This window comes from Chiloscyllium plagiosum, unplaced genomic scaffold, assembly GCF_037043375.1.
Source record: "Chiloscyllium plagiosum isolate Xiang-an unplaced genomic scaffold, Cpla_swu_hap1 HiC_scaffold_42, whole genome shotgun sequence".
In the NCBI taxonomy this organism is placed as follows: Eukaryota; Metazoa; Chordata; class Chondrichthyes; order Orectolobiformes; family Hemiscylliidae; genus Chiloscyllium; species Chiloscyllium plagiosum.
In genome coordinates, this window is record NW_028270180.1 from 5,252,521 (window position 1) to 5,270,831 (window position 18,311).

The 18,311-nt window shown below is 45.4% G+C and overlaps 1 protein-coding gene across 2 annotated transcripts in view; it reads right to left on the reverse strand.

The window, feature by feature from the left end:
• Nucleotides 1–8,916: 8,916 nt before the first annotated feature.
• Nucleotides 8,917–18,311, reverse strand: part of LOC122542557 (microtubule-associated protein 1A) — a 130,498-nt gene continuing 121,103 nt past the window's right edge. For both annotated transcript variants that reach the window (XM_043680428.2, XM_087982093.1), the window contains one exon: nucleotides 8,917–17,336. In XM_043680428.2, the coding sequence (XP_043536363.2) occupies nucleotides 17,181–17,336 (156 nt within the window). In that variant the 3' untranslated portion in view covers nucleotides 8,917–17,180. The remainder of the gene's footprint in view (nucleotides 17,337–18,311) is intronic.

An 18,311-nucleotide genomic window follows, 5' to 3' on the forward strand; every position in this document is an offset into this window, starting at 1 on the left:
CCCTGGTGTCCCCACTCCAGGCCCCTGCTCCCTGGTGTCCCCACTCCGGGCCCCTGCCCCCTGGTGTCCCCACTCCGGGTCACTGCTCCCAGGTGTCCCCTCTCCAGGGCCCTGCCCCCTGGTGTCCCCACTCCGGTCCCTGCTCCCTCTTGTCCCCACCCCAGGGCCCCTGCCCCCTCGTGTCCCCACTCCGGGCCCCTGCTCCCTCTTGTCCCCACCCCAGGGCCCCTGCCCCCTCGTGTCCCCACTCCGGGCCCCTGCTCCCTCTTGTCCCCACCCCAGGGCCCCTGCCCCCTCGTGTCCCCACTCCGGGCCCCTGCCCCCTGGTGTCCCCACTCCGGTCCCTGCTCCCTCTTGTCCCCACCCCAGGGCCCCTGCCCCCTCGTGTCCCCACTCCGGGCCCCTGCCCCCTGGTGTCCCCACTCCGGTCCCTGCTCCCTCTTGTCCCCACCCCAGGGCCCCTGCCCCCTCGTGTCCCCACTCCGGGCCCCTGCCCCCTCGTGTCCCCACTCCGGGCCCCTGCTCCCTCTTGTCCCCACCCCAGGGCCCCTGCCCCCTGGTGTCCCCTCTCCAGGTCCCTGCCCCCAGGTGTCCCCACTCCGGGTCACTGCTCCCTCGTGTCCCCACTCCGGGTCCCTGCTCCCTCTTGTCCCCACTCCGGTCCCTGCTCCCTCTTGTCCCCACTCCGGTCCCTGCTCCCTCGTGTCCCCACTGCCAACTCCTCTTTAGACGCCCGGAGTTCGAGGCTGAGAAAAAGGAGGAGAGAATGTCAAAGAGAATGATAATGAAGAAATCGAATGGATGGAGCTGAGGATCTCCTGCTCGAGTGCCCTTCCTCACCACCATCTTACTGCCCACCAACAGCAAGGGCAGCTGCCACCTCTGTTTAACCTTTCTCTCCAGAAAGCCTGTCCCCAAGACAATGCAGCACTCTTGCAATACTGCACCGGAGGGTGAGCTGAGGTTGTGAGCTCAAGCCTCTATTGTGAGAGGGCAGCAGGATCACACTATCCTGGTTTGTATAATCCAATCTCCGCTCCCTGCGATCATTCCCCTGAGCTGGTGTATGCTCCGTGACATGATAATGGTTCAATCTCATTCCACCAACGTTCAGGAGCTGGGCTGTGGCTCTCTGAATGATTGTGTTGGGGAAGCTCAGGGAGGTGCTGAGGTTTGTCATGTTCATCCTGTAAAGCTGATTATTGAACACCTTGCTACTAGAACTTTCTCAATGTTCTGAAGTGGTGCAGAGTCAGAGTCTATTCGAGCTGATACTGCTGTAGAGGTAGCTGCCTTGGGGGACAGTCTCCCAACTGCAACTGACCCAAATTGGAAGCAGTGGCTATTAGCAGCCTAACTACAGAGGGAGACTATCCCCCAAGGCAGCTATGTCTACAGCAGTATCAGCTCTGGTAGACTCTGGCTCTGTCTATTCACACAAACCCAGGGAGAAGTGTACCTTCTAAACATGATGCTGCCCTCACCCAGATTTACACACAGCACTGAGGAAAAGTCACACCAGACTCGAAACATTAACTCTGTTTCTATCTCCACACAAGCTGCTGGACCTGTTGAGTTCCTCCAGCACTTTCTGTTAGTATTTCTACACGCTGGCAGCTGGCTAATGGTAATATGAAGCTGGCGATCCAGCTAATTACCCTCGTTGATACTCTGTGGTGCAGCCTCATTGAGGCCAAGTACAGGGAGAGGGTACAGAAGCCTGAACACATGCACCAGCCGGTTTCGAAACAGTGTCTACCCTAGTGTTGTTAGAATATTGAATGGACTCACAAACTCTTAACATTTGCCTGTACCTGTGTTTTTGTTTTTGCCGCTGTTTACCTATTATTTACTATCTATGCTACTTAACTATGTGATCTGCCTGTATTGCTCACAAAGGGCAATACAGGCAGATCACTCTGCCTTGGTACACGTGACAATAAATTCAATTCAATTCACCTGCAGACTGGGCTCAGACTAACCTGGATTCTATCGCTATAGAGTTCCAGGTCCTTCAACTCTGTCTGATTGAGTTCCAAGAGGTTATCCAACAAGATGTTGCGATGTATTGACTCAGTAATATTTTCGTGCTTTGATCATTAGATTTCTTGGAATAACGAAGAGACAACCTGTTTCCAACAAGCAGTGTGTTCATCCCAATGGTGGTAGTTGCCATGGCAACTGGAGATTTCCATCCTTTCTGAGAAGGTGGGTTTCCAAGAGATGGTCAATCCTAACCAGCCTGTTCTGGGATGTAATTGTTGAGCAGCTGGGGTTGAGACCAGCTCTGTTGGCTCAGAGGTAGGGGCACTACCACTGCACCACAACAGCCCTGAGCTTCAGGAGGGCAAAAGGCTTTGTCTCTAGATCAATCTGCTACTTAATCCCATCTCATTCCTCCCAAGCTGCCTTGATGTTAAACCACCTCAGGAGCTCTGTAACCCCCTCCCTCATCCCATCTCCTAGTTTCTGCAAAGTGTCTGTCTGTTTCCGGGACGTGTGCAATCTTGTTACACGAACAAACTGCATTTACATCCACACAGGGCGACAGCAAGTCCACAGCGCGAGAACAGGTTTTGGGTCTTTACATCAAGGGGTCGGTTTACTTACTGTGACCCAGCTCGAATCTTAACTGCAGATGTTACAGTGACCCTGAAACCTTGGTACCCTCTTTTCTTTCACCCACAGCCAGACTTTGTTCACACAGAGACTTGGTTCTGTTGTTAAGATTGCAGGAAGATATGTGCGCTGGGATACTTGACTACGACCACCTTAAAACCATATATTTAAAATATTCCACCAGCGACACTGTCCCCATTCCCTTTCACTCCCTTTCAGCTCAGGAGATGATGCCTCTTCCGCTGGGAGGCTTAATCCATGAAATCTTCGAGGAGAAAGTGAGGTCTGCAGATGCTGGAGATCAAAGTTGAAACTTTATTGCTGGAACAGCACAGCAGGTCAGGCAGCATCCAGGGAACAGGAGTTTCGGGCACAGGCCCTTCTTCAGGAATGAGCAGAGAGTGTTCAGCAGGAGAAGATAAAAGGTAGGGAGGAGGGACTTGGAGGAGGGGAGTTGGAAATGTGATAGGTGGAAAGAGGTCAAGGTGAGGGTGATAGGTCGGAGTAGGGTGGAGGCGGAGAGGTCAAGAAGAAGACTGCAGGTCAGGAAGGCGGTGCCGGGCTGGAAGGATCCGGCTGAGACAAGGTGGGGGGAGGGGGGATGAAGAAACTGGTGAAGTCCAAGTTCATCCCCTGCGGTTGGAGGGTTCCCAGTCGGAAGATAAGACGCTCCTCCTCCGACCGTCGGGTTGTTGTGGTTTGGCGGTGGATGAGTCCAATGACCTGCATATCCTCGGTGGAGTGGGAGGGGGAGTTGAAATGCTGTGCCACAGGTTAGTTGGGTTGGTTCGTCCGGGTGGCCCAGAGGTGCTCTCTGAATCGCTCCGCAAGTAGGCGGCCTGTCTCCCCAATATAGAGGAGGCCACACCGGCTGCAGCGGATGCAGTAGATGATGTGGGTGGAGGTGCAGGTGAATCTGTGGCGGATATGGAAGTTTCCTTTGGGGCCTTGGAGAGAAGTGAGGGGGGAGGTGTGGGCGCAAGTGTTGCACCTCCTGCGGTTGCAAGGGAAGGTGCCGGGAGTGGTGGTTGGGTCGGTGGGGGGTGTGGATCTGCGCGGAGGGAGTGGTCTCTACGCGGAAGTGACGGCGGATGATGCGCTGTACATGGAGATTGGTGGGGTGGTAGGTGAACTTGGACTTCACCAGTTTCTTCATCCCCCCTCCCCCCACCTTGTCTCAGCCGGATCCTTCCAGCCCGGCACCGCCTTCCTGACCTGCAGTCTTCTTCTTGACCTCTCCGCCTCCACCCTACTCCGACCTATCACCCTCACCTTGACCTCTTTCCACCTATCACATTTCCAACTCCCCTCCTCCAAGTCCCTCCTCCCTACCTTTTATCTTCTCCTGCTGAACACTCTCTGCTCATTCCTGAAGAAGGGCCTGTGCCCGAAACGTCGAATCTCCTGTTCCCTGGATGCTGCCTGACCTGCTGTGCTGTTCCAGCAATAAAGTTTCAACTTTAATCCATGAAATACTGACTTTAAAAAAATTGGCAGCACTCATTGTCAAGGTGGTATGTGTGTAGCTGGCTCTGTGAATAAGAGGTTAGTTAGTACAGCTGGCTAGTATATAATGCAGAATGATCGTAGCAGCATGGGTTCAATCCCCATTCTGTCTGTGGGTGTTCAGGAGGCTCCTTGTCCTATCTTAGCTGTGGGGTAGTATTCCTCAAGAGACAGCAGCCCTATTGGCTGCGAGGGCTGTAGAGACTTTACCTTTGTCCCTGTATCAGGAAGAGGTGGAGCCTGATACAATTACATTTAATGGCATCTGGATGGGTATACGAATAGGAAGAGGTTAGAGGGATATGGGGCCAAATATTGGCAAATGGGACTAGATTAAGTTGGGATATTGAGTGGGCATGGACGGGTTGGACTGAATGGTCTGTTTCTGTGCTGTATATCTTTATGACCCTATGTGTAACCATTGTGTCTCACTGAGCGAGAGAGAGAGAGCGATGCTCCCTCACAGACTGTGACTGATTACTGGACCACAAGGAGAACTGACCAATGAAGGGAGAATAAATCAAAGCCAATGGATTCTAGAACTTTCTGCAGCGCGGTCATATCTTGGGGTATCAATGGTTTAGAGTCAGAGTGAGAGTCACAGGAAACAGTTTCCCTATAGCAAACAGTCTCCAGGATCTATTTGAAATAAGATTCCATTAACGACAACAAACAGAACTTGTGAATGAATTTCGAGCAATTCTTCAAACTGGAGGACCTCTTCAGTGAAATCTAACAAGTGGAAGATAACTACACAATAAGAATTACCCACAAAAAATCCGGTGGGGAATTCAGGAGACACTGCTTTGCCCAGAGACTAATGAGAATGGGGATCTGGCTCCCAGAGTGAGTAACAATTGTATTTTGAGAATTGCAAGGAGGAAGACAGCAATAAAAGAGTTAAAAATCGGAAGCTCTCTCTTTTAAATCTAATCTCAGTCCTCTCTCCACCCCCCCCCCCCCCCCAACACACAAGGACAGATTTGCTGAAATCTCTGCACAGACTGATTTCTCTACTGCAGCCTTCACTGAATCTGACCCATTAGTGCCGTTAGTCTTTAAACCTCCTTCCCTCAGGGGTCAGTTACCCCAGCTGGCTGGACAGCTGGTTTGCAACGCAGAGTGATATGAAGAGTATCAGTTCAATTCCCACAGTGGCTGAGGTTACAATGGAGGATTCCCCTTACCTGAGGGGCAGTGACCACCATCAGTTGTATTTCTCTGTAATGAGAGAACAGCCCTATCAGCTGGTAGGACTGTAGTGACTTCACCGTTGCCCTGGATCAGGAAACATTTTTTCTCACAAAGGGGTCTGGGAAATCTGGAACCTTCACCTCGAAAAGGAATATAGATGCTGCAGAATTCAATTGTGGTGTTCAAGACTGAGATTGTTTCAGGGTTTTATTGGGTTGAAATGTCAGGGACACAGAATAAATGTGGGCAAATGGAGTTAAGTGTCAGGTCAGCAATGAGATGCTTTGTTTCTGATTGGCTTGGATCTACTAGATTCCTCTCTCTGGTGACTATCCTATGGTGCTTGCTAAGATAGCTGGGGTCAATATGTCTTTGAGTAAAGGTGGAGAGAGTCCTTTCAATAGACAAGGGGGAGGGAAATAATTGTTACATTAAGAGTCTGGGATTCTTAATTATGGCAACCAATGGGCAGAGATCATGAGCTCCATTAACATTGATGCTGAAACACTTTGTTGAATAGAAGCCGCTGGATAAGGGAAGGTCTATCAAATACACCTCACATTATCCTGGTAATGGTGTGATCCTTGATAATGGGAACTCTTCAATAATGCCAAGCAACATTCTGTGTGGAGTTTGCACATTCTCCCTGTGTCTACATGGGTTTCCTCCCACAGTCCAAAGATATGCAGCTTAGGTGGGTTAGCCATGGGAAACTCAGGGTTACAGGGATAGAGGGGGGAAGGGGTGGAGGGGTGGATATGAGTGGGATGTTCTTCAGAGGGTTAGTACAAACCTGATGGGCCGAATGACTCTTTCTGCACTGTGGGAACTCTATAATTCTGTCTGAACAATAGACTGCAACAAGAGGTGAGGAAAGGCCCCAGTGGTGCAGAATTTTGGGAAGAATAGACCCCAAACCAATGACTCACAACCCCGTACCCTGTTACATAGCTCACTCCTGCGTGTGTAAACACTCCCAGCTACTTCTGTTCTCCATCATGGGGAGTGGAATGGAGCATGAGGGGGACGATGTATGAATGACAGACAGCCATGTTTGTGAACTCTGACCTTTCCCTTGAGAGAGAACAAACAAGTGGGCCCCATCACCATTGTCCGCCGAGACTGTGGCTCCAAGATGTTGCTGCCTTTGACATGGGACTGGGAGTTTTCATGCGGATTGCTCTCCTCTAGGAGCTGGTGCATCAGTGTATAACTCCCGCAATAAACTTGTTATTGGAACTGCAGCCTCTTACAGCCCTTGTGCCTGATCGGAGCTCTCCCGTAGCAATTCATTGGCCCTTCATTAGAATGTGAATGGGTGGCACCACCCCCAGCGCCAACCATTCTTCCAGACTGAAGTAATCTGTTCTGCTCGACTGAGGGAGATTGTTAGCATCGTTCGTTCTGTGCCCTCAGACAGAGCCTCCTTCCTTTCACTAAGTTAGCTCCCTCACTGCAGCACAATGCCTGTTTTCTTCAGCAGGCCTATTGTTGGGAATGAATGACAATCCTGTCCCCTCTCCGCGTGTGTTTAAAAAAATCTCTATGAGTCATCGCATGATGTAATTGGTAGACCATTCAGTGATGGCCAGCACTGTCTCCAACTGAAGCTCCTCAGAAAACTTTCTCCTGGCCAGCCAACAGCCAGACACACACCTCCCCAACATCCCCCCCTCCCCCACTCTTCACTGAGGGAGATTATACCATTGTCATCTGGAATGAATATTAGTTTGTTGGAAGTGCAGTCAGAGCCTGTGACTGAGCAAACATTTTGGGGATGTTTGTCTCCTTTCCTGTTATAACATTAAGCTGTTTGTACAGAGTGGAGATGGAATAATAAGCCTCATCTGATGCACCACAAAAGACGACAGTATTTCTCTAATACGGCAAACGGGATGACCGGATCTTCTCCGGTTTCTCTGCAGAGTGTGGGAACTTGTCCAGATCTGTTCTCTTTCCTCCCCCAACTCCTTCCCCACAAACCCATTTTAACCCCTTCATCTCCATCGAGCACTGGAACCTGACAGAAGTCAAAAATCCCACAACACCAGGTTATAGTCTAACAGGTTTAATTGGAAGCACTAGCTTTCGGAGCGCTGCTCCTTCATCAGGTGGTTGTGGAGTATAAGATTGTAAGACACAGAACTTATAGCAAAAGTTTAAGGTGTGATGTAACTGAAATGATGTATTGAAAAAGACCCGGATTGTTTATTGTCTCATCTTTTAGAATGTCCATGTTGGTTTCAGTTCCTTCATATGTAAATTGCAAAACTTTTTTAAAGTTACATTCTCAAGGGAACTTTAACAATAGGTGCCATGTCGGCCCAGATAATGCATTGAAGGTGTGAGAGGCCCTATGTGAGGCTGTCTGTGCCCCAATGTTCAGACTGATTCTAATCTAAAAAAACAGATTTACAGAATCTTAACATAGATTCGTGCAGTTTATGAGCAAAATAAAATGTAATTCTGCAAGTACAAATTCACCCCACAAACTTATGTATCTGCGTGCATGTATGAGGGGTTATGAGTGTCTGTGAGAGTGTGCATTACGTGTGTGAGGGGAGGTTAGCTGAGAGTGCAATGGGTAGATGGAGGTGGGCGGTAATGGTGATAGGTCAGAGAGGAGGGTGGAGCGGATAGATGGGAGGAAGATGGATAGGTCATGAGGGCTGTGCAGACTTGGAAGGTTGGAACTGGGATAAAGTGGGTGGGGGGGGGGGGGGAGGGGTGAAAAATGAGGAAACTGGCAAAATCCACACTGATGCCATGGGGTTGGAGGGTCCTGAGGTGGAAGATGAGATGTTCTTCCTCCAGTCATTGGGTGGTTAGGGAGTGGCATGTCCTCGGCAGAGTGAGAGGGGGGTTGAAGTGTTCAGCCATGGAGTGGTGGGGGTTGGTTGGCACGGGTGTCCTGGAGATGTTCTCTTAAGTGCTCTGCGAGTAGGCGTCCGGTCTCCCCGATGTAGAGGGCACCGTATCGGGAGCAATGGATACAATAAATGATATGTGTGGAAGTGCAGGTGAAACTTTGATGGATGTGGAAGGCTCCTTTGGGGCCTTGGACGGTGGTGAGGAGTTGGGGGGTTTGGTGGGAGGTGTGGGTGCAAGCTTTGCAATTCTTGCAGTGGCAGGGGAAGGTTCTGACTTTACCCACCCCAGCCCATCACTGGCACTTCCACATCATAGAGAGAAATCAAAGGCAGGGTGGGAGGCGAGATTGAAACCCATCTGTCACATCTGTTATGGGCGGCACAGTGGTTAGCACTGCTGCCTCACAGCGCCAGAGACCCGGGTTCAATTCCCGCCTCAGGCGACTGACTGTGTGGAGTTTGCACATTCTCCCCGTGCCTGCGTGGGTTTCCTCCGGGTGCTCCGGTTTCCTACCACAGTCCAAAGATGTGCAGGTCAGGTGAATTGGCCATGCTAAATTCCCCGTAGTGTTAGGTAAGGTGTAAATGTAGGGGTATGGGTGGGTTGCGCTTCGGCGGGGCGGTGTGGACTTGTTGGGCCGAAGGGCCTGTTTCCACACTAAGTAATCTAATCTAATCTAATCTAAGGACTGAAGCTACTGAAGAAACACCGAAACAGCCTCACAACAAGGTTTTAATAGATGTACTTTTTTTTATTGGCGATAATCAGACTGTTCCCTTTTACAATAAATTTCAGTAGTTCGCGATTAAGAGATACAGAATATTGCACACAAATTCTGAACTAAATATTAATATTGCGCAGAGAAATGGTCACTACAGAATTGTTCTTACACCATGAAACTGAAAGGAGGAAAGCTTCAAGATGTTTTTACAAGTCCATCTGATTACAGTTAAGACAAGTTGCTTTTTATATTTTTTTCAAATTTTTTTTCTTAAACTATTACATACAGGAATATAACGTAGGGATAAATGTCACATGCAAAAAACAAGCAAGAGGTCTCTTTTCCTTAAAAAGTTTGAATTAAATTCCCAATGTCCTATTCTAAACAGGGGTGTGTCCTGAATGTATTATCATTGTATTAACTCTCAAGAGTTTGACCGGCATTTTTTTTTTAATTTTTGCAGAAATACAATTCTCTCTCCCCCCCCCTCCCCAAATTTAAAAACCCTGAACTCTCCCATTGAACTTCCAACTGAAACATTAAAGTGGAAATGTACTGAATTTAGCTTATTGTAGCTCCCACGGGATAACAGGGGCTGATTTATTGACAGTTAAGAGACAGTTAAGAGACAGTAAACACAAATGGCGAGAGGTCAATATTCTTTAGCTCACAATAAACCCTGTGCCAGTTTCTAAACTCACATATACATCTGTTTTGTTCATTTTTTCAGTACGTTCGGTTTTGACACCTGTCTGTGCTAAAATGGAAGGGCTCAATGGAAATTTTTTAAAATATTGAAATTAAATCAAATAGCTTTTTCACATATATATAAGTTTGAAAACACACTGGGAAGACCCAGTTGACATGTGTTCGGTGCTTTCAGAAATGTTCGCTGTGGCATCCATCTCATCTCTAAAGAAATAGTGCATCATTAGTCTTTGAAATTGGAAGATTAATGACATGGTTGGAGACACAAAGGGATTGACTTTTTAAATTCAAGTGTGGTGACTAGCTTACTGCAAGCAGAAACTAGTCAGGCAAGACTTCAATAAGGAATCAGTAGTTTATAAACAGCTGGACCCTGGTCCTAAAAGAAATTTATGTTTTCTTTTGCAAATAATTCAGTCGCACAAGCAGCAAGTAATGGTCAACATTAATTTCGACTACCGTTCTCCCTTCTCACCCCCCCCAAAAAAAAAACCAATTCTGATTTTAATGAGCATTGTAGGAACTAGGATAAGGGCACATATTAATAAATGATGAATATTTGGATTCCTTTTGGTTAATACTGTTAGAATACACAGTCAAAAAGTTAAATAAAAGTCACTCTTACTTTCTGAGGGAAGGAAGGATAGGCTGCTCGTGTTGGAGTCAGCAACGTACAAGATTTTGAGATGGTTAATGAAGAGGAACAAGATTTTAAAAAGACGAAAGCAGACCAAGCCCAATTTAAGGTCATTGTCTGCCAATGGAATAGATTAATGGAGTAGGACCACCCTAATAAGATGGCAGCAAGCAAGAGGTTTGTCCTAATGCCAGGGCAAGGATACTCTATGGTGCGTTTGACAAGATTCACAAAAACCTGCTTCTTAATTCCCTTGAGTAATGCTCATTAACTTTATTGCTGTGTAAACAGTGTGAAATCTTTGTGAATGTACCAGCAGGCAGCACCAGTTCAGCTCACTATCTACACAATCGAACAGAAAGTTGAAGTTTGTACATCATACACGATGCCCAACGTCAGGGGCTCGGGAAATCTAGCAAATATTCGGGGTGGGGTGGGGGGAAACATCTTTTGAAGATCAGTGGAGGGCTCTCCTCACTGTTGCTGGTCTATTCAATAATACTGGCCTTCAGCATTCAGGCAGACTTGGCAAAGTCCAGAGTGCGACAGAATTCTTTGGGTGATTGATTGGGATACTGCAGCATTATATTTGTTCACTAGGCTGGGGTGAATGGGTTAAGGTCATACCATTAAGCTAACACAGTAAAACTTAAAGGGCTTCTAGTTTCTGAAATAAAAAGGATGATAAAAGATTAAGAATGGTGAAGAGGGAGTGCAGTCAGAGACATTGGGTCTGTGTATTAGTGCCTACCCCACTCTAACTCCTAGTCCCATGCCCTTCTCCTGTTTCCTTTTTACATTTGGTCCAATGGGAGGAAGAGATAAAATTCCCATACTCCGGAAGATTGAGACAGCATTATCTGATCGAAATCACTGCACCTTCTGAAGTGGCCACTGTCTATCTCAGAATTATTTCTGGATCTCTTCAAATTGTTTATTGTTTTTGTCTAAAAAAAAGGCCAAAAACCAAATTCTGAAAATGTCTCTGAAGAAGCAGCTGTTCTACAAAGATACTAGTCCAATATTTCAGCTTTGGTTTATCTGTCCAGCTAATGGCTGGAAGTTTGAGAACAGCTTTCAAGAGATTTTGCGATTAGTTATCCAATTACAGAATGATACAGCAACACAAGGCCATTCACACTTGTGCTAGTTCTTTGAAAAGTTGTCCAATTAAGCTTTTCTTGTTCTATCGTTCTGCATTGAACATCTTGACCACCTTTCAGGCTTGCCAACACTTACAACTCTCTCTCTTCAACCTCCACTCCCCAACTCTCTCCTGATCCCAATTTGCCCACTTCCCTGATCCTCCTGTTTGTTACCTCCTCCTTGAATCTCATCAAATTAAGCTCTTTACCTACAGAAATGAAGAAGCGATTATGAAATGTCCTCTCCACCAGCCCCCTGAAATATTAAGTGGAATTTTCTCAACAATTGCGAGTTGATGTGGCGACGACTGGGTTGTCAGAACTGAACGTCGTACAGGAATCAGATAAAAACAATCACTTCCCTCTGGGGAAGGGCTTGAAATAACATGTAACTGAATGGAGTCAATATGTACCTTCACTGGCACCCCATAACAAAGATGAGGAAACAAAAGATGAAGAAGATAGCCACAAAGACATGAAGAAAGGCAAGTTGATTGACAGACTTTTGAAGATTGGAAATGGAAACACTGCAGAACTCTTAGTCCCAGAGTGCTAAGGACTTATTAAAGAGTGAGGTTGACATCTGGTTGACAACAGTTTGGACATTAGAAGACTCGATTTAGGCTGAGCTGGTCCCAGTACACAGATGTTCTCTATGGATAGATTCTGGGAACATCTGGTAACTATGGGTTGGGATGGAATAAGTTGATGCAGAATTGGAAAGAATATTGTGGGAGAACTTTGTTCCTTGACAAACAGAATATGGAGATTTACAGGTGGATCAACTCGATGCTGGGAGTGTGCGTAGATGGGCTGCAAGACGACAGGGAATGGGTGAAGAGTCGCTGATAGAGAAGGTGGAGTGGCTGAGAGAGGAGTGAAAGTGATAAACCTAGCGGCCTTTCCTCCATCAGTGAGAATGAAAACAATGGAAGAATCAAATGTATCACAACCAAATCACGAGTTTTCAGGATTTGTGTCAATAATCTCCTGGAATTGGAGGGATGGAAAATGAGGCTTCATCAGAAAGATAAGTTCCGGAAAAATCTCATGCTCAACTAGAAATAAGTTCAGCAACTTTCTTTAAACTGAAAATGAATTTGCAATAAAAATGAAGAAACTTTGTTCCATTGTCTTTCTGACTTCAGAAATCAAAATATAAATGCAAATGGGCCCATATGAAAAGGCACAGCCTCTATATAAATGGAGTGCAAATGAACTCTATGTAAACATGTCATCTTACAGCTACAATACTGGTTAGAGTTGTGCTTATAAATTAACAAACTATAAATCTATATAAAACACTGATATAATCTACAAGACAAATAAATTATAAATTACGCTTCACGAGTACTGATCTCCCTCTGGACCTCAGTTATGTCTCCTATAATCTAATGATGAATAACTGGTGTTGCAGAATGTCACGGTCAAACATACGTAAGATTTTGGACCAAAAAAATAGGATTATAACACTGTCACAATAAAAAGTGCTGGTCCAGTCCTTTTGAGGACAGGATCTTAAAATAACAAAGTAAACATATTAAAAGAAGAAAAAAAATCCTTTATGTTTCTCACAATTTATAAATGAGCCAACACTAACAATATTCCCTTTAGTATCTTTTTATGTTCTGCACTTTCCCCATGTTCACACAAGATGGTGAAGTCCTACATGTCTTGGGGGTGAGGGGAGGATTTAAGGATTCCAGAACAAGGTGGTGGGTAATCTGGAGGGAAGTAGTGCACGAAGGAATTGTTGCTCTCCTATGGATTAGGAGATTATGGATATTAGAGAAAGCAGTCCGTATTCCTGGTGCTACAGTCACTGTGGAAAGTCTAGTCCACAATCCTTTGTCTATTTCAGTGTCAGTGCTGTTCTCTGAAGTGAAAAAGCTGTCGACTGGAGAAATGCCAACTCACTGGCATCAAATGCACATTTTCAAATGCTTTCCTCTCCATGCTTACTATCACATGCCTCTTAACAGTACAACTTGCTTAACATGCTTACGAGAGAAGAAAAAAAAAACAATATCAGATCAAAACAGACTTTGCATACTTCTTCGGCTAAACTAAATTCTCATTCAATTTTGGACGGCACTAACAGTTTGAAAAAAAAAGAATGGATGACAAACAACAGCACAAACCAATCTGTTCAATCTGTGGACTTCACTCTCAAACACTGATCTGGTTTTGGACAGATCCAGTACAATACATCTTCACTTCTTAATGTGTTACATTATACACTCACCCAACACAGGCTAAACTACAGATGTTTGCACACTGTCTTAAAGACCCTCCCAAGTGCAAATGTATGTGCCTTGAGATAGGATGCTAGGGACATTCCATTATCATCCTACTGAGCTGCCTAGATGCACATACATTAAATATATACAAACCCACTTTATACGTACAAACCAACCCGCTTCCAACACACACACACACACACACACACACACACACACACACACACACACACGGAATGACTTGGGTCCTCGACATCTCCCTCCGCTATACACAAGGCGAAATCATGTGCGTTCAGATATTGTGCTTAACACAACCAACACATTGCCTCAATTCCTGTGCTCCAGTTACAAACAGGCACTGGAGTTCATCACAATCCCATAATAAAAGCCAAGTACTGTGGATGCCAGAGATCCAAAATGAAAACAGAATGTGAAGGCAGATACAGAGGTAATATTTTGGGTCTGATACAACTCTTCAGATGTATCCGGCAGTGAGTTAGTCTCAGATATAATTAATGGACTGTGTAACCAACTCACACAGAGTGCAAGGAACTTAGTTCTGAAGAAATCATATTGGACTGGAAACATTAACTCTTTCTCTCCACAGATGCTGCCAGGCCCACTGAGTTTCTCCAGCACCTTCTGTTACTGTTTTCAATCCTACCCTTTTGCTTGTCTCTTTCTTTTTCAGTTTGGCTTTTCCACAGTATTCTTTTTATTTGAGAAATGGGCATTTGACTTTATTAGCTTTGACACTGAAGGGAAAACACACACACAAGCATGTTCACACAGGGTAAAAAAGCCCCCATGCTCCCCAAAAATATTTTGCCAGATTAATTGGACGATCTGGCTCCTGCAGTGTGACTGAGTAACTTGGTTGTCTGTTGTTACTTCAGTTGTTTGGGAGCTGCTCATTGTCAGCTAGCTTCGAGTGATGGTGCTTAAGGAAAACAGCCTCTATTATGTTGCGCATCTATCACTTTGACAACAGATGTATCCAGAGGGGATTCAGTCTGCAGTGTAATTACTGACTAATCTACTGTTCAAGGGACTCAGTGCTTGGGTAGAATTAGCCATCACCTGATGGAACTTAGAACTGGTAATAGGTGAGAAGCAATAGGAAAAGCAAAGTGTCAATGGCTCTGGTTAAAATTGTGATTGACTGAAAACAGCCGTAAGGATGTGCTTGGAAAAATGAACACCTACATAGCTACATGAATCTACTGAAAACAATAACAAAACCAAAGACTTGTTCAACCTACTGCCAGGGAGTCTCTCCCCTAAACTGCACAATTTTATCACAGTATGTCTCTTCCCTTAAGTTAGAGTTTATTATAGGTTTGGTCCCCTCCACTGTCAGTTTGAACCTCTTGTGGGAATTTAAAGAAATTACTCAACAAAAAAAAAACTTCCTTGAAATGGACAGTCAACCTCGATGGGGGGGGATCACACTGCCCCGTAACATGCCCATGAACAGAGCGCAGTAAATTGGCAACACAAAAACAACACAGCCAGTCCCAGCTCTGCATTGCTGCAGCTGTAGTGCATTAATTAGCTACATTCATCCTAATGTCTAAGGCAACCACACCTGATATTTAAGCACAATGGAGGCTCCTCGCACTTGCTTTGGTTTGTTAAAAAGGCAATATCCAACTTTACCCCCCCGCCGTCATCATTACGTCCCGCTACTCAAAATGGGGAGCTGTATGGTCACAATACCCTGATCTCGTACATCATGCAGTGGTCTAATTGTCCATCGATCGCTCTGTCACTGGGGTCATGACCACTGCCAGGAGTGGGGGGTAGGTCCAGTGAGACCTTAACACTTGGCTCAAAGCAACATTGTCAACATCAAGACATCATTCTCATTTTGCAGAAGAAGCAGAATTGCCCCATGAAAAACCATGGGTAAGATTTGAATTAATGGTTAAACAGGGACGTCACTGAAATGCAGCTCCAGACGTGTTACACTGAAATGTAACTGTAACAGTGATCCCCTGCACCATAGCTCACTATGATATAACTCACTGTTTTATACACTTTGTTTATTGGTTAGCAAAGCACACAATACATTCCATCAGTGATGTGTTCTGCTCAGTCCAGCAAGCTTCAAATGTTTTTGACAATAATCTCACACTGAGGATTTCTGTTGGGAAGCGTATACACACACACACACATTCAGGAATCATCACTAGCCTTTCTAAAGCACACCCAAACAGTGTGATCAGAATCTACCCATTGAAGTGTGTGTGCTTAAAGATTGATAATTTTAAGAAATACTATTTAAAATCAGATATTGCCTTCTTAAAGAGACAGGTCCTTTTTTTTAAGCTTTGATAGGCTGTATTTAACACTTGAAACAAAACCCCCTTAAAAGTAATTTCTCAGTTCCAAAGTCACAATTTCTTTACACAACTCAAACAATTTAAAATAATGCTATAGCTATAAATTAAGTGGATTGATCTTTAGTCCAAGCTCTGCATTTGTATTTCGTGTAGTCTTTGATGTCCAGCTTGAGGTGACTGCTACAAAAAAAAGGATTCTGTCTCTTTAAGTATAAATCAGTATCTATTGCTCATGTGTCTTGTTACAATTTGCATTGTAACTCACAGCAAACACCAAAGATGCCTGAATGTCTGACAGGCTTCCACACACATGGAAGCATTCCCTGCATAGATCATCCCAGGACACGATCCGTCCCCGCTTTTAAGGGAATTTTGGACAACGGATAGAAAAAATAATTTAACACTTTGTAACGAAAGAACTGCACAATACCAGGAAATGGCCCGTTTAATCTCCACCCAGCTCAATCTGAATCCCAGTGTTACTCTTGAACATTGTCTCTCAGTTTCAGTTGCCATACCAACTCCTTGCATCAAATGCTCTCCTCTACGAACTGCCTGTTTGCATTTGCTGCCACCAACCCCCCCCCTCCCCCCACCTCCCACCTCACGCATTTTCATCACCTGCTTTTGAACTGACCGAAGTTCGAGGGTAGAGAACAGTTTGGACACTGCTCTGGAAATGGAAGGTGTGGTTTTGTCTGAGCCTAGAATGCGACATTTTCCTTTCATACAAAATGCACTGTTAAAAGTAAGTTCCTCAAAACCCCTTAACCTGCAAACATAATCATCAATTTAGACACTGTCCACTTGGAGGCAAGACCTGACAATCATCTTAAGTTAACCAGATGACCTTCCAATTCTATGAAACCATGCAATGAATGTAGAATAAAACTAATTATTCCAATGGCGTCCCAGCTCCAATCTTCAATGTGCAGAAACAGGAACGTCTATTGGATGATCCACAGTAAAAGGATTCCCCTAGTAGCAAATCAGTCTCCAAACTCGTCCCCTCTTCATGGAGACTGTCACACTCATTTTGATTCCTTTCCTTAAAATTAAGCTGCAAATCTAGCCTTAAAATGCACTTTTAACTTTAGTTTAAAAAGAAAAATTAGTGTAGGAAGATGAGAAGGGAATGACAAAGCAGGGTTCCTTCATCAGGTTGGCAAGCAGGGTGACTGGAGATGGGGGAGCTCAGAATTCAATCTTGCACGCTGGGAACGACTCGTCCTGCATTACCACTGTGCTACTGCTGGCCAACACCATGATGTTTAGCTCTTGCTGCCGTTCATGGGTCTGTTGGTACCACTCCCGTGTCACTTCTGTATCGTGGGTCGGTATTAGCGTCACCTAGAACAGAGTAACAAAGTCCCCCTGTCACAGAAGTGCAAAGAAAATAGAGTCTTTGCAGCATGGAACGCGAGTCTCACTGAAAAGACAGAGACATTGCCAAAATCTTGTGCGTGTCAGGACGAAAGGCAAGAATGCCAAATTTCAAACTCAACAACTTACATTACAGCAGAAAAATGGTGCTGATTGGCCGGCAAGTTGACTCTGATTGGGCAGAGTGTTGCCTTTTCACAACAACAACAGCATGTATTTACACAGCGACTTTGAGACAGCAAAGCACTTTGCAACAGGAGCATTGCAAACCAATATTTAATGCATCAGGAGATACTGGGCCAGATGGTCATCAACAAGAGGCAGATTTTTAAGGGAGTGTTGTAAAGGATGGAGGGAGGAATGGAGGGAATTCCTGAATTCAGGCCCCAGGCTACTGAGGGCATAGAGCCAATGCCAGAATGATTAAAAAGGGGATGCTCAAAGAGACCACAGTTGGGGGAGCACAAATATCTCAGTTGCAGGGCTAGAGGATGGAGGGATTTAAGGGGAAGAGGTTTCTTTTGAAGGTGGCTTCCACAAGCATTTCAGTTAGTAACAGGTTCTATTGTAATAGTTCTGGGGAGCTGGGTTTGAATCCTATCATGGCAGTTGGAATTTGAATTCAATAAATATGTAGAATTAAGAGCCTAATGATGACCATGAATCCATTGCTGATTATCAGGAGAAATCCAACTGGTTCACTAATGCCCTTTAATGAAGGAATCTGCCATCCTTACCTAGTCTGGCCTACATGTGACTCCAGACCCACAGCAATGTGGTTGACTTTCAACTGCCCTCTGGGCAATTAAGCTTGGACAATAAATGCGGCCTAGCCCTCATCCCCTAAACAAATAAAAAGGTAATGACGCACGACCGAATGGAATTCTTTATTTACCTCTTCGTATGAAAAGTAGAAAAAATATTTCCACGCATGTGGAAAGC